We start from the raw sequence: 22,383 nt of genomic DNA on the forward strand, positions 1-22,383 counted from the left end.
GTTTTTAGGTTTGATAAATAGCCTTCTCGAATTTTTTCGGGAATAAAATAAAATTTGACGGACAATGTGTGACTATTTTGGTTATTTTTTATTTCGATCAAAGCAAAAAGTCGCTGGTCCCACTGTACATTTCCAGAGTAATGTTTGGGAAATATTGATTTTTGTTATTGTTGTGAAGATACTAGACGTGTTTTTTCAATGTTTTTTCATTTCTTCCATATACGAGATCATAAATTATGTTGATGTTTATTGCTTTCCACTTTCTGGAATATATTGAAATTTTATTCTTTTGCTTCCGTTACCATTCGATTCATCACAAAAATGTAAATGCAATGTACTGAAAATTCAAAAATCAAACATTTCGGTTACATTTTTCTCCTAATGTTTGACATTCATTTGTCATTTGGCATATCAATCACAAACAATATGAATAACTTCATTGTCACACTACCATTTGATAACATGTATACGAATGGAGTTATGTAACCACAATCTTATTGAACTGCGAGGTGTATTTTGAAATTATTTAAGTAATATCTTCTTGAACTGTTGTGTCTTTTGTATATCTCTCTATCTTGTCAATATTATATTGATCCTTTTATATTAGTAGCAAGTAAAAAATATTGTCTTCTTGCTACTAATATAATGAACGTAATGGTAGATATTTTTTTTAGCAATATAAGCTTATATGCTATAAATTATTTTTAATTTCACATTGGCACAAGTGAAAAGCTTCCATCGAAATTCACAACAGAAGAGGTAATGTTTCGAAGTTGTTTTTTCGATGAGTTCGTTTTTCGCTTAAGGCGTAATAGTGTAGAGGCAATAATAGAAAATAACAGAATAGTCGATATCATTATATTTCCAAATTTAATGCTCAGGAATGAAAATTATCAAAACTACCAGCTGACTCCAATTGAATTGGCTAATAATCCACACAGAAAATCACGTAGAAAATTAATACATAACTGTCAATGCTTTTAGTATTGAGTTGTGATAATAATTTATATTATATCGAATATTCTTTCAATACTATGCATTAGCCTGAAGTAAAATAAAACCGAATGGAGTTTCTAGATATTTTCTTTCCTGAAGGAATTAATAGAAGAGAACTTCGAATACTTTTTGTCAACTTGGTGTTATTATCTTCGCATATCTGTGTTAAAATAAGAAGAATTCCTCAAGTCCACGGGTATATTCAAGAATCAATTTTTTCATTAAATTATTTTACCCGCATTTTCAACATTCTGCTTCTTTATGTGAACTCATGGAAAATTCTAACTGAATTTCCAAGCTTTGCAAGTGAAGTGTTGAAAATAACGAGATTCCCATGAATTCGATAAAACGAAAAAGAAAATAATATCATAAAAGGGATTAAGTAAATCATTCGATTCATGAATAGACTTGTTGCTATGCAAACTGAAATAGATGTACAAAAGAATTTAAGAAAAGCAAATATTGAATGAAATTCCTGTTAACATTAGTAAAAATAATTATCAATGAAAAGAAAATCCAAAAATAAATAAATATGTTACTTATATAAATGAATTTTATTTGACATCTAATCTGTTTTTCAGTGTCCATAAATATACAGCGATATTATTCAAGGCTATCTTCAAAGAATGGATAAAGCTTTCAGTGAGTTCTTCATTTCAGTTTGTTGCTCTTCAGTCAGATTATCGAGAGGAGGTCTAGCTTTACCTACGTCGATAGAAGTTATCAAACCCATTGCGATTTTCATTGTTGGGACCCATGCACCTGCAACAAATTTTCAAAATTATATCAACTGTAATAATTCAACATAGTATCGAAAATAAAAAAAATGTGTTAATTTTTAAAGGAATCCAATGTTTTGGATAAAAAAATTGAATTTGTCAGGTCAGGTCTTGTGTGTTTCAAAATTGTATAATAAGAGCTGACAAAAATTAACTATTCACAACACAACAAAGTTTTTGTTTCGGGGTTGAAATTAGATGATTTTAACATATTTCCACGTGTTTAAACCGAAAGTGACCATAAAAATTATATATTAGCTCTTGTTTTCGAAATATAATATCATTATGTTATATATATGTATATTGAGTTTTCAACAAATGAAATATTTCATCACCAACAGTTGGTACACATGTTTGTTTACATAACACCCCTCTCATCAGCTGTTCTTAAGTAGTAAACATAACCATAAAGTTTGTCAAATGTACGCACGTGGTTGCTATTGAAATTATCGTGTGAAGTTGATTTTTAAATTAATTTAAGTGCTGATCTTAAATGCCTCGAAAGTGTGTGAATTCTGTCGATAGCTTCTGCTATATATGTGGTGAAATAACATTTAAGGCTCAGAAACGTAAAATGACACCTATCGTTAAGACATCCTATGAACATTATTTTGGTGTGAAAGTTGGGGACCAAGATAAATCATGGGCTCCTCATATATGTTGTAATTCTTGTTCCGTCATATTGCGAGAGTGGCTGAAAAATAAAAACCGGGCAATGGCTTTTGCAGTACCTATGGTTTGGCGTGAGCCTACCAATCATACAGACGACTGTTATTTCTGCTTAACTCCTCCCATTAAGCAAGGTTTATCTATGAAGAAAAGAGGAACGGTTAAATACCCTAATCTCCCATCTGCTCTTCGGCCTGTACCACACTCAGACAATTTGCCAGTCCCTTCTCCACCCCAAAACTATGAAATTTTAGAGAAAGGTGATGAAGACTGTTTAGAAGGAGCAACCCATCCTTCTACATCCTATGACCCTGATTTTGAGGTAAGCGATAGGTCTAGTGATCCGCACAGAATTAGTCAAGCAGAGTTGAGTGACCTTATAAGAGATCTTCGCTTGTCTAAGGAAAAGGCTGAGCTGTTAGGGTCAAGACTACAACAGTGGAATCTTCTAAAACATGATGTGAAAATATCTCAGTACAGACAGCGTCAAAAAGATTTGCTTCCTTTTTTTTGAGAAAAAAGAAAACCTCGTAGTTTGTTCTGATGTTAATGGTTTGATGGACTGCTTGAATTTGGATCACACTCCATCTGAATGGAGACTGTTTATAGACTCTTCAAAACTAAGCTTAAAAGCTGTAGGTACTTCTGCATAATGGAAATCAGCTACCCTCTATTCCTATAGGTCATGCAGTTCACATGAAGGAAACGTATATAAATATGAAAACACTTCTCCAATCAATCAAATATGAACAACACAAGTGGCACATCTGTGGTGATCTGAAAGTCATTGCTATACTCCTAGGAATGCAATTCGGGTTCACCAAGTACTGTTGTTTTTTGTGTCTGTGGGACAGTCGGGATAGAAAATCTCACTATAAAAAAATGAACTGGCCTACACGAGACCTAAACCCTAATGAGAAAAATGTAGTTTACGAGCCTCTTGTAGATCCTAAGGATGTTCTCCTTCCCCCATTACATATTAAGTTGGGACTAATGAAAAACTTTGTGAAGGCCATGGACCAGGAAGGACAAGCTTTTAAGTACTTGAGAGCAAAGTTTCCCAGGTTGAGTGATGCTAAAGTCAAGGAAGGCATCTTTATTGGGCCTCAAATCCGTGAAATCGTAAATGATCCTGCTTTTGACATGATTTTAACAGGAAATGAAAAAAGAGCCTGGGAAGCCTTTAAGGGGGTTGTACATGGGTTTTTAGGTAACAAAAGAGATGATAACTTCACAGCATTGGTTAAAGAGCTTCTTCAAGCTTACCACCAACTTGGATGCAACATGTCCTTAAAAATTCATTTTCTTCACTCTCATCTTAATTTCTTCCCACAAAACTGTGGAGCTGTGAGTGACGAACATGGAGAAAGATTCCATCAAGACATTGCCTTAATGGAACAGAGATATCAGGGCCGTTGGAATGAAGCAATGCTTGCAGACTACTGCTGGTCTGTGTGTAGGGATGCTCCAGAAGTGTTTTATAAAAGACAAGCTAAACGACAGCGATCTTACAATGAATCGGATGGACTTAATTGAAATTTGGTGGTACAAACTTCTTTTATTTGTCAAAACACTAAGAATAATGTTTTTTTTATTAATTTTGTACTTAAAATATTCTAAAAAAAACATAACAATATTGTTTTATGTACTTTCACTTTTCACGTATAGTATAACTACTCTTTAAGATTAAGTACTGTGTATCTCAAAAACAAGAGCTAATAAAAATTTTTCATTGTTATTTTCGTTTTTATCACCCCAAAATTAGTAGAAATTGACTAATTTAGTGTAGGAAACATTCAAAAAATATTTTTTTGTTGTGTTGTGATTTAAGAAAATAATATACGTCGAGGGAAAAAGATGGAGTTATGAGGAAACAATTCGTATAAAAATTTCACATATCGAAGCATTGGGTTTTTCTAAATTATTCACCAATATATACGATACCGAGTGAAGCGTGGGGAAGTGAAGTTATGTTTTTTCTTAATCAAATCATATTACTGCTTTCCATATTGCATTCCGACAGAAATGTAATTCAAAACATATAATACTAACTAATAGATATATACGGAGTCATTCAGAACTCATGCCAAAAATAATTTCAAAAATCAAATTTTATGTGAAAATTTTGTTGAGAAGTACTCAAGTTTTGTTAAAAGAGAACCTCCCTTAGAAATATACCTATTTTACTATTAAATAATGATTTGACCACAATCTGAAGAAATATAAAAATTGTAATGGTGGATAAAAAACTCTGATTTCCTCCACAAAAAAATAACGTTCGTTCTATTGGAAAGCATATTCTAAAAATTTGGGGTTGTAGTGGTTCGATGGATAGGTATACCGTAAAAAACACACACAAAAATTCCGTCTAACTTTATTGTGGAAGTTTCTCTGTGGAAAAAACATTTCATATACTTAGGTAAGTTTATTTTATAGTAATTCTACAGAGGAATTGGTAGATTCAATGCTGGAAAACTATTTTTCAATATGGTAATATATTCTTTCATGCTCCCAATCGGATTGATAGCCTGAAGATGTATTAATCTTATTCGAATTTATATTGTCAAGAAAATTTATACGGAAACCTTTGTCATTCAAGATATGTTCAGCCATTGATAACATAAGGCTAGACCTGTGTTCTTTTATTCCTTGGTTTCTATCTATACACTTCAACAAATGCTGGTTATGCAATATACAGGGTGATTTTTAACTACGGCACGAAACTTTAAAAGGTGATTCGTTAGGTCGTGTTAAAAAAGGTTTCTCTAAACATACGTTCGATACCTGATGAAAACCCCTAAACTCATTCAAGTAACACGTTATTGTGAGATTCCCATTAGACAGTTCACAAAACCGCAACACATGTTTCGATATACAATTGCTTTTTTAAGCGTTTTCATACTCTAACACACTTTAAATCTCACCTCATTTGAATACGAAGTAACTTTATTTTAATTAATTTTCACTTCAAGGCAAAATCTTTTGTTTTCTTGAAAAATCAAATGTTATTTATTTTCTGAACTTTATACTCATTTCTCATTCCGTCTCATTTTTTTTATTATTTCCTTTTTTAACCAACATATTTCAGTCGTAGTATTTTTGGAAGTTTCAATACTTCACTTCTTTTATTTTATTTTTCTTCTCATTGATTTCAAATCTGTTAACACATTTCAACAAATATTTGCTAATTATTCTGAAAGAAATATCATTCGAAATATCAATTTTCTTGGTAAAATATTGGTATCTACATTTTCCTCTTTGAAATTCACTCTACCGTATTTAGCATGACATTAATTTATTCAGTACTCATTTCATTGGAATTTGTAGATTATTTCAACAATATATTGACAAAATATTAATATATTTGGCAAATGATGAATTTAGAAGATTAGATATGAGTATAATCATTTGATTTGTTTTTTACTATCAATTTATTTCGATATACTTCAGATTTTCATGATAATCTTCATATCTTGCTAACCAACTTTTTGTATAAATTGTAAGTTTCTCCGTCGCACAACGGCAAATACATGAAGTGACTTTCAATTTAGAAAATATTTTGTTTTCTTTTTATGTTCTGAATTTTGTAGAGAAACTTTCAATCAGAAAAAATTTCGAAATTTACAGTAAATTCGCGCAGAAACATAAGGTAAATGACCCTAATTCAGATAATTTAAAGATAGGGGGAATTATATTACTTCAGAATGAATATTGAATGGAAAACGTTTACATAGCTTTCAGTATATACCGATGTATCATAGATATCCTTCGATGAGAGCTCCAGAATGTTCGAATTGCACAAAAATAATATTTCTGATGATAGTACCATCGTATGCAATTTCGACAGCCATTGGAGCATATTGACCATAATTTCGACGAGATTTGAGCCAATTTTCGACAGTGTTCCCAAATCAGACAAAAGACCTGATTCAGACATATTACGTATTGAGAACTAAGCTCCATACTCACCTTATTCCGTTGAAAAGTAGACATCAGTTTCACACTATTCATAAGAAAAAATACGAATCTATTCAAAAATACGAATCTATTCAAACAACAATTCAAGTTCTTTGACTACAAAAATCTTTCTTTTATCAATTTGCTCCGGTGTACCAATTTTTTTTACGATTTCTTTTCGATTTCTGTAATGATGCCTGGGTACAGGTCTTGTTCATAGGTTATCACAAGATAATCGTTTACTTTGGTTTCAGGTATTACAGATTCATTTGATTGTTGTTATCGGCTAGTTCAGACTCCTGATCATCTTCATTTCTTTTAATCCCTGTATTATCAGTAGTAACATCTCTGTCAGTATTTTCAGGTGTTGTTTTATCCAACTAACTCGGTGTCTATTGATGATGCCTCTTCATTCACGTCAGGTACTTTATCTTTTATGTTTTCGGATAAACTTTCGTTTTCAGGTGTTAAGTGATTTTGGTCCGCTTGCTGCAAATACAAATCTTTCAGAATTATATTTTGACATTTTGCAACTTACTTGCCCTTTCACACTCCATAGTGCTGGGAACTTCTCCTGACTGTTTTTTTTCTTGACCTCTTTCTATCAACTGATAACCCAATTCATCAGTTTCTGGTTTCACAAATGTATCTTTAGTTATATTATCCAGTTCTAGAGATATATTTTCCGTCATATCATAGCAACATGTTCTCCCTCCCTTCCCCTAAATGTAATCCGTTTTCTATCTCGATAACAACATAATCTACAACTTCGAATGGATTATTTTGTGGCTCATCTTCTATAACTACATTAGTCTCCTCGTTGCCAAATTCCAATTCTGACATTTTGAAAATTTTGTAACATGTGTGAAAAATTTGTTTATTTTAAAGATCCTCGGACCTCTCGATGCCCTTTAGTGCATAATATTTACAAACAAGATCTGGTTCAATTGTATTTTAAAAAAATCGCAAATGAGCTACAATGGTCTGGTCAACTGTGTTTAGATCACTTCCATTGACTTGTTGGCTTCCTAATAAAATCTTACCGAAATCAACATTCATCACATTGAATGGATGCAGTCCACAAGTTCTAAAAGCATTGCAGAATATACTCTCAATGTTATGTAATTCATTTAGTGCGTCTTTTAGAACTGGGGAAAATTTTTCTCTATTAAAAGCTTTCTGACTCACCTCAGTTCTGAACTTCCGCACCCTTTTCTACCAGCTATTCTTTGAAGACCGGAATAGCCCCACTTCTAGAGGTTGAGGAATATGGATTGAGTTTGGCAACAAACTGATCAGAATTATCCCTTTTTTTCGGCAAAAATCACTGAGTGGTGATGTTACGTGAGATTTATGGCCATCAACATAAAGCAGAATTGAGAATTGAATCTGTTCACGGATTAACCAGGAGTGAAATATGTTAGTGATGTAGATACGCAAAAAATGATTCAGGGATCATCTATCCGCTTTCGGACTTTCCAATAACCCAACCAGTTAGAACCTTCATTATGATATTTTTGGAAATACGTTCCGTAAGGATACATTATCATAGTAGGTGTCAATTTTCCTGCTGCATTTCCTGAGATATTGACAAGTTAACAAATATTTGTAAAAGATGATTCGATTGCTTGAGCTCACCTGTTATGAGAACAATGAGACATTCCTTGTCTTTACCAGATCGATCATAAACAGTATTGCATCCTTTTGGAACCAACACGTTGCTGCCCTTCGGAGACAGAAAAAAAGCTGACTTGTCAGAGTTGAATATTCTTTCTGGGTCAGTAATATCAATGCCCTCATCATGAAAATAGTCCTGAATTTCTCCAAAACAACTTTTGATTTTGGTTTGAGTCACCGCAGCTCGAGATGCACAAATATTTTGACTCGTACGTTGGTTGATTTCAGGGTAACTTTTTAGAAACCCCTCATACTATCGACGTCCTAGTCGCCCATAATGGAAATTACTGTCCCGTTTCAATTTATCAACCAAAATGGCTACACTGTCGGAAAGCCCATACTTGCCATATTAATGATTCATTTCGATCAAAGACCTTCTTCATTTTATGTAAGTATAGTTCCAACACCACTTTTGCAGTCTACTGGGTACTTTCCCGATTGTGTCCTATAAGAGTTGTTCTGGAAACACTGTATTTTTTGGCAGCTGTTGGGCATGACTCCCCATGTTTAATTCCTTCAAGGGCATTTTTTATATTTTCCTTGGAGTATTTGCAATATTTCTTTTCTCCCGGCATAATTTTCTTTGACATTCTATTATAAACAAATGGTAAAGCAAGAGCTTTCAATGGATGTCGAAATCAAGTTCAGAGTGTCCATAACTTCGACACCCGTGTCGAATTTATGACCACATGTGAATCATAAAATAACAATTGATGCATTGGATATCTAATTTTTCGAAATATGATCTTGAAAAGGATGGAATATTTCCTAATGATTTCTTGGGTACATATATTCCACACTTGGGTGACGAAATTAGGAAAATGGCTCATTTTGATGTAGCAAAATTCGACACCTTCAGATTTTCGAATAAATAGGAATCCATCTCAACAAAAACATGTGACATGGATAATTTCCTTCCTTTGAAATAAGAATATAAATTCGTTTAAATAATCTAATTAAAATTCTCAATTTAACGATTTTTCAAAGACGTGTCCTTTTGTTACTTACCTTATATGAAATCAATCACTATCGAATGCTTGTTTCGATGAGTCAAACCACAGACACTTTAAGATTATATCAAATATGGAGAATTTGGGTAATAACGTTTTCTGTAAAACTAAACTTTCTCTGAATATTCCTAGATGACGCTTTGCAAGAATTAAGGCAGTTTAGAATTACAGTTTCTGTAGTAAATGCAAATCACAGCGAAAGTGTCTAATTTGGGGACACTGTCTGATTTAGGGTCACTTACCTTAATTAACCTTTGGAAGGCCCGGATTATTCAAATAACTATTTTCTATTACTAACGATTATAATCACTAATGTCTATGACTGATTTTATTGGATATTTCTTTGATTTCTGTGCCAATCTAATTCGTATTAACTGATGATTTCGCTTATTTACATGATTTCGATTAGATGATTTTGAGTCCCCATTGACTATGGGACTATTTTTTCAGCACACAATCACAGTGTACACAATCTGCATTATTATAGGAAGTAAATGGGTCATATTTTCAGAATTTGTTAACCCAACGTCCCAACAAATATCAATACAAATTAATTCAACTGTTTATTCCTTTCCAAAGAAATATCCTTGAATAACTGACAAACATTAGACATCAAGCAATGAAAAACTTACTCAAAAACAAAGTAATTATATGTTATGGCAATAACTAAATGTTACGATCTTATTTCATTGATTTCAAAATCATAGTGATTTCAGCTCTCAACCCCGCATTCGAGTTAATTGTCGAAATGAAATTCAACAAGTACGTATTATTATAAATCATGCCCGAAAGAAAACAACGCCGGCCGCCACTGGTAACCATTAACCAAATGTGACGTAGCTAAGAGAGCGCGAATGTACAATGTTCCCTGTCGCTCTAGAAGCAGCGAGAATAATGCTACCGATTTCAACGGAGTTTCGACTGAATTTTCTAGCGCATTCGATTACGCATACGTTACAGTGGGGTACGCGAAGTGATCCAGTCAGTAAGGCGATAGACATTCGAATTATAGTTGAAGTTTTAGTTGGATTGTTTGTTATATTTAAACTGAAATGAAGTTAAGTTTTATTATTCAATGTAGTCAATTATTGGACAACCCACGGGGAAAAACGTAACAGTATCGTTAGTTAGGCAATTTTGCGGTAACTTTGCTAAGAGTTGAATGTTAAATTACGCGGAATGTCGTTCTTCCTTTAAAATGCGTTTCGAATGTTTCCCACAAGGTTTTGTTAAATTCCACTGAAAAGTGAAAAACTAGGTGAAATATTTTCGTTGGAACACTCTGTGAAGCTACAATAGAACCAAGGCTAAACATCTTCGTATCTTTAGATGGCTAGCAACCAGCGTCCTCATAAATATTGAAGTCAAAGTATATCCTTGAAATAATACAAATTATTATTGAAACTTATAAAGTGAACTCACCATCTTTCGTGATAACAGCACAGGCAGCAGATAATTTATTTTGTAATTTTCGAGCTTCATCAATTCTTGACTCGTTCACTGCCTTCATTATATTAGATGCAAGTTGTGGAATAAAGTTCAGTGTAGTTGCAATAATAGAGTCAAATCCCATAACAGCTGCCCCTGCTACCAACTGGAAATGAAATTATAAAAATTCTAACTAGAGTTCATCAAAATATGTAAGACAAAAGAAAATAATACAAGTAAATGAAAAAATGTTTTTCAAATTCCGTATATACAACAAATGATCCAAATAAAATAGCCCATTATTTTTCGGCGAATCACATTATTTGAATATTCAATTAAGCAAGATGGAATCGTTATAGGTTGGTTATTGATTATTGGTGACCTTTCAATTCAATCTACGATTTAAAGATTGAAGTTTCAATAAACAAATGCCAATTGAATTTTGTTGTTGTTGTTTCATAATTTCATAATTTCTATTAGTTTTGTTATATATTATAAAAATGATCGAACAGAAGAAAAAAATATAAAACAAATCATCTAAAAGAACACTTCGTTCAGGCCAGTCTCCACTCCCTAGAATGTAGGTTAATGGACTGACACGTATCAGAAAATAACTACTCTCCTGGCTAATACCACGAAGGGCGTTGGATTATATCCGACAGGTGTCAGTGCAGGATTCTGCACTGAAATTATTCCTGCATATGTTATTGCCGCAATAGATTTTCAATTATTGGAACACACTTGCAGACCGGTTTCGGGCTGTTTGGCACTCGTCAGTGCAAGGTAGTGTCTATCATCAACATAAAGTCGATGATTTCCGATAATTGAAAATCGAATTCCTTCAGAGTATCATTCCTCGAACTAGGCTGAAGCGGACAACAAACAACAGGTTTGTCATTGCACCATCTGCCCATGACCGAATTGTTCTTTTAGATGATTTGATTTATAGCCAGTCCTCAAGTATGCCCACTGACTATATGTGAAGAAAAAATATATATTATTTTACACCCAAAACAAGCACTTTTCCCAATCACCAGAAATGCAATACTCTATTCGACGCGCGTTTCACCGACAAAGTTGGCGTCTTAGAATATGAAGAAAAACTGGCTCCTGAAGACCCCAACGCGCGTCGAGAAGAATATTGCATTTCTGGTGATTGGAAAAAATGCTTGCTTTGATTTTTTTCTGCCAGGGGTTCCAGTGTTACCTTTTGTTATATTACATCATCAAAATCCGTAAAAAATTATATAATTAATAATACATTTTTTCTATTTCAATCACTATCACTAATTCCACTCACCGTATCTGCTCCAAGAAAACAGCATATTTTCCATCATTTGCTTTCAGAGCAGCGGCACCTCCATCCAAATCATTAGAAGTGTATTTGATTCCTTGAAACGTGGGAAGTTCTTTGGCTGCTTCATTCATAAATTGTGCCATATTTACTGAAAAATATAATATTCACAAACAATTCTGTTTACTCTCAAACAGCTTCATCTTAAAAAATAATAGATCAAGAAAAATAAAATACATGATTTTTCATTCAATAATTTCAGCATACTTTCAAAACCAGATTTATCAGATGGTTGAAGATAATTTTCAAACTGTATTTTTCTCTTATTACGTTTATTAAGGAGTTGAGTGTTTGTAGAGCTTTCTCGGTCGATTGTGGTTGGATCAAATATTGACAAATTATTAGAGAGAAAAACCCAGGCAAATGTTTCAAAGATGATTTACAAACCAATTAATGTGTTCTAATGTGAAAAACGTATTCAACTTAATCATGAAAGATCACTGCTGTAAATCATCAGCGTTATTTGAATAAAGAAGCAGAATCAAATTTTGCTAAGAACCAAAATATTCTTATTTTGTTATTGATTTGGTGATTCAGCTGAAATAAAATATTTTCAGGAATGATACCATCAGCCAATGGTCATTTTAAATAAAAATGAACGGTTTTTTGGGACCATTTCTTTGATGAGTGTCAGTTGGTATCTGTACTTTACCAAATAACTTAAGTCTCTACGGACTAGGCAGAAGATTCGAAATATTCGCAAATCAACTATTCTCCATTCCCGGTGGTACAACCATTGTGGATGAATATTCTTACTGCCCGATGACCGCGTCTTAATCAGTAGACAAGATCATCTGAAAATGTCCATGACCATGATGTACAACTGTAGATAGCTTCCATCTTTCTTCGTCAAACAATTGATCAAAATAAGGTTTTTACAGTTGAAACTAACCTCGTAACCTTATACTAACTCAAAACACAAATTTGACGATATTTCACATTAACCTCACTTATTTACTTGAGGAAAAATTATCAATGCAGGCTATATACTTTGTTGCAGATCAGTTGATAACTATAATACTTAAATAGAAATATTGAGTACGGGCAACTTATGAACAACTATGACTAGTGTACAAGTTTTTTGAAACAGAAGCCCATCTTCCGAACTGTCAGCGGAGGGACATCTTTATTTTGAGAATAAAGTGGTTTAAAATTCAGCCTTGCCTCTAGAGGTACTTAGTATACTCTCATTATGGTTTTATTTTTTACCATTCAAAGTGTTCGATGATATTGAAGTCGTCATAAGATATCAAATCCTCGGTTTAGATCATATTGCCTTGTCTTTGGCCATCTCGAATATATCGGTTGTAGGTCTTTTATTTTAAGAACCAACCAGCTCCCTTCCAGTTGCAGCAACAAAAAATATAATTAATAACATTGGCTCAACCACACTAATTCAATATTGTGTGGGTTTTTATCGCTTGCTGAATACATAATATAGGTACTATACTTCATCGCCCGCGTTAGCAAAAAGACAAAAAACAGTTCCGAATGAACTCATTGATAACCTTCATCGATGAAATAACATAATATAAAATTGAAGTATCTGCGGCAGACTTGAAAATATATTTTATTTTGAACATATTTCAGTTGCCAACTTAGGTACTTTTCCAAACACCATTACGTTTCAACATGATCACATCAGCTCTATCCTCTACAGGGAGAATTGCCTATGTTCAATACAGAGAGTGATCTGTTTATTTCTTTGGATCGTTCAAACCAATGCTGAAATATACTTTTTCTAACTGGCTGTGGAAGTACTGCAACACGGGTGTATTCAATACACTTGGTATGGGTGGAGAATAACACATCACGTGTACCTCAAGGTTCGGTTCTGGGTTCTATCCTTTTTCTGCTTTATCTGAATGATCTGGTAACCATTGACATTGAAGGAAAGTTCACATTTTTGCGGATTACACCACGATCGTTTGGCATGGGACAAATGAAGATAATTTCAAGACATCATAATTCTGGATCTCTATAGGGTTAAACAGTGGTGCGAATCAAACTCCTTTTATTTCAACACAAATAAAACATAGTTTACTTCAAACTCAATTTTGATGACTTACTTATAGAAAATCACGCTATAGTTAACAAACTCACACAAAATTTTTAGGTGCATTTATAAATGATAAATTAAAATTTGATGAGCATATAATAAATTTATGCAAAAAATAGCATATGGCTGCTATGCAGTTCGAGTTGTTTCTAACGAACTCAATATATCTTCAGCCAGAACTGTGTATTTTTTCCTTGATAGAATCGTACTTGAGATATGCAATTACCTTTTGGGGCTTTTCTAGTCAGCAACTACTGAATTCAGTATTCGTTCTACAAAAAAGGAATGTCAGATACATATGTAGGGCAAACTCACAAGACCACTGCAAACCACTTTTTATCAGTCAGAAAATTCTTACTGTACCTTGTTTATTCCTTCTAGAAACCATTTACCTAATTCACAAAAAATACTCCAACTCAGCAGCAAATAATGACAGACGTTACCACACGAGAGGAATTGCCCTTGCCAATCCCAAAATCAGCAATTACAAAATTTTCTTTGATATATGACAGCAAGATAATATACAACCACCCTCCAATGTGCTATAGGGCAATAGCAAATTTTAAAAAATTCAGAAAATTAGTTGAAGAAGTACTTCTGCAAAAAGTCTACTATAACTTAAAGGAATATTCCGATTATGTATTTTGCCTAAAATACTAAGGTATTTCAGATGCTCACATATCTGCAATGATTTATTCATTTATTATCTGTATTTTTTTTATATATTGTTTTATTTATGTCGGTGATTGTCCCTGTATATTTAGTGATATTATAATACAACGATAAAAATAAAAACAACAATAAAAATTAATTGGCGCTCCGGGGCGACTTCATTGATTCCAGTATATTATTATATTATTAGTATATGTGCATTTTTTAACCCTATGATGATTGTTCAATATATATCATTATTTTGATAGTTTCACTGCTAGTTTCACTAGCTTCGTCAATAAGGATTTCTTGGACAATAAAGCATGATATTGATTGATTGATATAAATGATTCTAAATATCTCCCTTGATTTTTTCGACAATTCACTTTATGCTCTCCCTTTGCTCTAATCGCCTTCTGCACTAATTCTGGTTACTGACTAGGTTACCTTGGTAAAAAAATATACTTTTTTTGGCAAAAATCAAAAATAAAAGGAAGATACAGATTATCTTCGTAGAAGAATGCCTTTATGAAACACATCAACAGCGTGAGACCTTCCATCACTTTCACAATGGAGAAGGAAATCCACAATGAATTGCCATTCTTAGACGTTTTGGTGAAAAGGACCGACACTAAGTGGGAAACATCTGTATACCGAAAACCCACTCATACGGGACAGTATCTGAACCACGAATCCAACCACCATCAATCGACAAAAAGAGGAATCATCAAGACTCTATTAGACCGTGCTTTTGGGCTCTGTAATACAAAGGAAGGTCTCGAGAAGGAACTAGACATCATCAAAAATGATCTTCAGCGGAATGGATACTCCAAAGCGATGGTAGAAAAGACTTTGGCTAAAAGACAGCAGGAGCCTCGCAAGGAAGAGAAGCCGTCACAACCAGTGCTTGCACTTCCCTACATCAGAGGATTATCGGAGAGGATAAGAAGAATTGGTTCCAAGTACTACATTAGAACCTATTTCAGATCCGGTAACACTATCCGTAGCAACCTCACGAAAACCAGGCTCCAAACGCGGACTGCGATTCCAAGAATTGCATTTACCGGATACCCTGTGAGTGCGGAGAATCCTATATTGGTGAAACTAAGAGGCCTTTGAATGTTCGCATTGCCAAGCACAAGAAGCACACACAGCGAGGAGAAACCAGCAAATCAGGAATAGCAGACCATGTTTGGACCCATCAACACAACATCGAGTGGTCCCAAGCTGAGATCTTGCACAGAGAGGAACATTGGTTCAGGAGAAAATTTAAGGAAGCCGCATACATGTTGTCCAACAACGTATTCAGCCAGGCCAGCGTAGATATACGAAACATATGGAAACCCATCATCAAACGAAAAATGACCAACTCCCGCCAAAACGGTCATCTCTCACGGACTCAGTGAAGCGGAAAATGGAAAGTAGAGAAAGTGAAAGTATTTCAACGACCTATAAAATAGTCATCTCTCGGAGGAATCAGTCCAGTCATCACCCGAAGACGATTGTAGATACCAACAATCGAAACGTCGTGAACTAACGTGACTTGGAATCTCCACACTTTTTATTTTTTGTTATTTTCTTTTTTCATTCCTTTAATTTTTATTTATTCAATTATTATATTTTTACTTGTAGGTTATTTCACTATCATTTTATTTCAGGTTTATTGTTGCTTAATATAATTGTTATTTTCAACTATTCTTTTTTAATTATTCTTCTTTTTTACTTGTTTCAGGGATTTCAAATCATTTTATATAGTAGACAATGGAAGTCCGAACTAGTGAAATTCATGCTATTCAGCATTACTCACTATTCACTCCTGTCCAGGCAGGTATGTGATAATACAAAAGAGGAGTTTTCGGTGCAGCTTCTCCTACAACTTTCAAGTAACTTATAAGTTGTTTTGCTGTAGATGGTTTGAAATACAGTTCAGGAAGACAAAGGATTGAATCAGCTCCGATATGCTCGGCGTGTTTTGCCAAATCCAAAATATCTGGTAGTGGACATCCACCAACCTGGACCATCAGGTGTTGCTTGGTAGATTTCACAGCTTTTGCCCATTCTTCGACAATTGATTTCCGTTCTGAAACTGTCATTGACATGCCTTCTCCAGATGTTCCATGTACTGAAAAAAAAGTTTCAGAAATCATCAATCAAGTTGAAAGGGGTGTATTTTTGGGAGAGGTTCATTTTTGGGAAAGAAAGGTTTTGGATTTCTACTTCTCCATGTTAACACAAAAAAGAAAGGAAAAAACAATCAATTTCAAAATAAAATATTCACTAAGATGTGTAGTTCATGAAACGGAGTTGGATATTGATTCAAAATTTATACCATGACGAATCGAATATTGAATAACATATGACAGTATAATTTGATGTTTCTAAGACAACACTTAAATTGTTTCGACATTTTAGAAACCTTGTAAGCGATTTTCATCCTGTGGGAAATTTTCTTTCAGTTCACCAGAGTTTAGCTTAATAGGTAGAATTGGTACCTATGGTGAGAAATGGATATGAAGAAAACACGTTTACCACACCAGCACCAAAAACTGTCTCTCGAAGCGCGTTTCGATAATCAAACTAGCATCATGAGCAATTAAATGATGACTTGTCATCATGTAAATTGAACTTCGCCTTTTATCTTCTTATAATAAATGAACTGTACATGAATAAATTGATTTGAATGTATTAGAAGATAATAAAGACGATATTATTATTATTATCATTATTATTATTATTCTCCTGATGATGCTAACTTGATTCGCGAAACGCGCGTAGAAAGACAAGATTTTTGTTCTGGGGTGGGAAAATTGATATCTTCAGATTCACAGTTTAACCGTTTATACACAAAAAATGTATCCAGTGACTACGAATATCCATGAAATCAATAGTTATCAATAACCGGTCGGTTATACGTGGGTGCATTGTTCACTCAATCAATCGACCGCTGTGTTAGTCGGTGGTTCAAGCTGCAGACTGAACGATCGATTTTCACTTGCTATCTTCTAACCAGTGTTAAGAATCACACATTAAAAGGTAAGACCTCGTTAGTCCTTAGCTCGCACAAGTTTCTACTTCTGAGGGTTGTCGTTCGTAGGGGTGCGACAGCTGGTTAACGGAAAAACATATTTCAAACATATATATTTTATATTCAAGTACTCACCCAGAACTCCATCAACTCCACAGTCAGAGAGGAATTTCGCATATTTTGGAATTACACCTACATCAACTGTCCTGTAGAAACGTGCAAAAAAACAAATTAGATAACATCTTTATTCAAATTGAACAAATACCGAATACATCTATCTATATCAACAATCAGCAAACTGTAATTCACAAATTTTTCTAAATTTCCATTTATGGCATTTTCAAAATCTATCAACAAATGATGAGGTTGTTCTGTTGAAAATAATTTCCACACGCCAGAACAGAAATACTGACTCTCCACGTGTATTCGTTGACCAAGTTAGCATCTTGAATATACTATCTGATATTCACCTGTTTTTTTAGATAAGAGACTAGATAACGGTCTTTTCAGAATGATACCTTTGTCGCTGTTGATTCATCTCATGTTCGTGAGATCTATGAACAGCGGCAAAACCATTTGTTTACTCTTTCACATAAAAATTCCAGGTAGAAAATAGGTAAATACTTGCTGTCGTAGCATGCAGTCATCTACATAACACTAGGAATTAATTTAATGTGTACGAAATGTCATCTCCTACCGCATTTATTGTACGAACATTGTACGAACATTCGCTTGCTCGATCATTGATTTGTCCACTAACATTTGATAACAGTTTGTTAGAAAGAAGTTGGTTTTTTGTTTACCGAATAGGCCTCGAGTTGAAAGAACTGTTTTTAATTCATTCTGGCGAACACCACCAATTTATCAAAATGAACTAAAGCAGCAGAATCATCTTCTTCGAATAATCGACCCATGATGTTCATTTCAATAATTTCCAATGCATAAATATATCCCATTATCATATTAAATTCTGTTCCGAAATCACAACTCGATGTTGAGATTTTTTTCTTGCATTCAGGATACTGGGCGCCACCTCATCATAGAAAATCTTGACACGGTAATGCGAGACTCTGCCGCAATAGTCTTTCTTTCTCTAGCTACCCGTAGGACCCCTTATGAACCGTGAAGTAACCAAAAATCCGAACCTGAGTCTTCAGAAGAGATGGACGTCAGGAGATGCAGAATATGCATCAGAAAAAAAACAATCTCTTCCTGACCAAGTCCCGCAAATGCTCACGCTCAAACGATGATTCGCCCAAACCAGCGGTGGAAAAGACCTGAATGGCTGAATATGAAGTATTCAGCTGACATACGGATCATCATTACCTTCGGAATAGGAGTTTTGCACTTTGAACATCCGACAACCTCGGTAAGTTATCATTCCGGAGCTGTATATTCCACCGTGGATGGTTACAGACTACCTGAGAGGATCAGCAGAGCTTTTCCCGGCTGGTGGATGAAGTTAGTACCCCGCAACCATGAAAGTGTGTCTCCCTGAAATGCGTCACAGGAGACCTACTTCCCAAGCCACATATTTGTGGAAGGTAGTCGCAGATTGACCGTCAATCAGGACCTCACTAGATTGAGAAAAATATACCGTGGTCTGAAGTGTGAGCCTCGATAAACCCTCGCGAATAAACTTTGAAAATACATAGGACGAAACTGCAGTAACGTTTGTTACAAATACTAGTGATATAAACACATTGGAAGTTTTATTTCTCATTTTTCATTATGTTCTCCTACCACGTAGTAACGGCTATAATATAGTAAAGTATACTATAGTTTAATTAGTATTGTAATTTAAGTTTTTATTTCAATAATACAGAAGTAGAATGCCAAATAACTCTTTTTTTTTAAAAAACTAATCTTCCGTTTTCAATTTGAATATTTCCAAATGAAATTTCGAAATATTCATCCCTCCCAACTACTTACACAGTAGGTTCTAGTAAATGCCTGACGGAAAACAACTACTTCCCCGGCTAACACTACGCTAAATATTGACAAACATTTTGTTATTATTCTGTCCTAATCACCTGAACTAATTTGATTTCATAGAGGCATGAATAATCATTTATTATACAAGGGAAAAAAGTATTAGATTTCAGCTCGCTTCGCTCGCTCGCTTGCCCGCTTCGCGTCGGAAGACAAAAAACCGAAACCTAAAATCTAATATTTTTTCCCGTGTACAATACACAATTTTTTCTGTGACGGGAAAAACGACGATTTATTATTGAAAAATGAAATTTCTATATATACATATATATATATATATATATATATATATATATATATATATATATATATATATATATATTCCATGATTTTCATGGAATTATTTTCCAGCAGCTTGACTGCATTAACCTTTCTAGATTTTATATATATAAATAAATATATATATATATATATAGAGCTGCTGGAAAATTATATATGTATATATATATATATATATATATATATATATATATATATATATATATATATAATATATATATATACATATATATATATATATATATATATATATATATATATATATCTATATATATATATATATATATATATATATATATATATATATATATATATATATATATATATATATATATATATATATATATATATATATATAAAATACTCACTTTTTCACGGGGAAAAAAGTAATTTCATAAAAAGTGATATTTGTTACCTGTCATTAGAGATAAAATGTCAACCTTTTTTTCCGTCACACAAAAAATGTAACTTTTATATAAGAAAGTATTCTAAAAATAAATTTTTACCTTCAGGGGAACTAGGGGCATGATGGTCACGCACACATACCAAAAACTAAACGCTTCTGCGAGGTGGCGGTTTAGCCAATCAGAAGTCGCTTTCAAACAATACTCAGTGCGGCCATGACAGTCGGCGAAAGTGCGTGCGTTCTTTGTTTACAACCAAATTATTGTAAAAGTGCATAATTGATGTAATATTTTGTGTTTTTCAACAACTTCAGAAACAGGTAAGGAATAGCGTACAGGGTAAAATGTCAACTCTGTGAGCGATGGGCTCATACTGCATGTGCGGGGGTGGATCATGAAAACTTAGAAGAAGAACTCATATGCATGTTCTGTGAAGATGAATAAGAAACCCATCTTGCCCCCTTAACCCCATCATGCCCCATTTATCATTCCCCATCATACCCCACATACGGGACAAGACGGGCTTTTTATGGACTCTTCAATAATAATAATTATCATAAATTTGTGATAACATTATTATCCAAGGACTATGCCAAATTGTAGTTGATTAAGAAACTAAAGTGCGATTAATAAATGAAAAGAATATGTTGATTTTTACTGTAGTTTTTTATTGTTTTCCCTTAGCGTCCCCATCATACCCCTACGCATGTGACAAGCCCGCTATATGCTGAGGATCAGTCGAAGCCCGAAGTTATAAAAAGTGACATTTTGTTACCTGTCATCAGAGATAAAATGTCAAACTTTTTTCCCGTCACAGAAAAAAATTATATATTTCCAAAGTTTGGGACCAATGCACTGCCATTGACGTACAATTTGTCTAGGAGTTGAAAGCACATTCATTTCCGTGTTTAAATATATTTCTATTATATGTATTCATTCTCTGATAATATATCTGAGATTTTCTGTTAAAAAATGCGTAAAGTTTGGGTCGGTGTATGACAAAGAAAATATTAGGAAAAAAGGAATAGCAACTTTTGTTTGGAATTTTACGTAGTTCGGCTTAAGAAGTAAACAATATATGGATATCAAAATGATATTTGGGTTCTTATAGATATATAAAAAGCAGTGACCGGCCATGACTTAGTCCAGCAGCTGTATTTGACTTAATAATGTCGATCTAGTACCTATACAAGTCAGACGGCTCCTAAGTAGTAGAAAAAAAACTTTATGAAGATGAGATTTCCATCTGGAACAAGTACTTTATTAGTCATCGCTATATACCAAAGTCAATAACATGACTACAAATCAATAATATGACACATTTTTACCACCTATTTTGTCATTTTCACATATCAAAAATAATGGAAAATAGAGTATTGTATATATTGAGAGTAGAGTGTGATAACTTTCAACCGAGTAATTATAAAGTTGTTCCTTTGAAAAACTGAAATTTCATGTGAAAAATTCAATTCGTAGCTAATCTATCTCAAGTTTGTCACTAATATTCCAAAAATCTCAGAAATATTTGATTGCTTTTATTCATATATGTGTACTGAAGATAAATGTTATTTTAGCTATTACCCATACGACTTCTATTTCTGTCGAGTGAATAGCGACGCGACGTACTGAAATTTTAAATATTTGCAACTCACATATCATTTCTGAAAACGGTGAACACAGGTGCACAAAGTCCTCTGTATTTTAGGATAACCTGTTAACAAAACATTTTAAAAAAATCAACAAGTCATTTCATTTTGTTATACGTACCATGGTCTTTATAGTGTGCAATTTCAATGAAACCTTGATCCTCACTGAACTTGTTCTACGTTTTCAGATGTAAAACATATGACTCTCACTCACAGAATTTGACATTCAGCTGATAAGCATTTTGTTATTTCATAATAAGGCATATTTAAAGTATTATTATCTAATAATGAGTTGAGTATAATCAAAGTATATACACTGATATGATAACATTATTCTCATACAAAATACCGAAACCTTCGAATTTGGAAAACTAATTTTATTATCAATTTTGTCATAAGCGTAACCACAGGAAGGCAGTCTGGGCGAACTCTTTCTTTATTCCTTTATTGAATGACG

At 33.6% G+C, this 22,383-nt stretch overlaps 1 protein-coding gene across 1 annotated transcript; it reads right to left on the reverse strand.

The window, feature by feature from the left end:
- Positions 1 to 1,531: 1,531 nt before the first annotated feature.
- Positions 1,532 to 22,204, reverse strand: LOC111511184 (N-acetylneuraminate lyase). The gene is given in 8 exon segments (XM_023167196.2): positions 1,532 to 1,758; positions 10,511 to 10,682; positions 11,817 to 11,836; positions 11,839 to 11,961; positions 16,388 to 16,702; positions 17,741 to 17,811; positions 21,933 to 21,991; positions 22,048 to 22,204. Coding segments are annotated over 8 exon segments (906 nt in total). The 5' UTR covers positions 22,051 to 22,204; the 3' UTR covers positions 1,532 to 1,615.
- Between the last annotated feature and the right edge of the window lie 179 nt (positions 22,205 to 22,383).

The sequence above is a fragment of the Leptinotarsa decemlineata genome, unplaced genomic scaffold (genome assembly GCF_025532065.1).
Source record: "Leptinotarsa decemlineata unplaced genomic scaffold, Ldec_3_MD MMD2_tig00026328_RagTag_RagTag, whole genome shotgun sequence".
NCBI classification, from domain to species: Eukaryota; Metazoa; Arthropoda; class Insecta; order Coleoptera; family Chrysomelidae; genus Leptinotarsa; species Leptinotarsa decemlineata.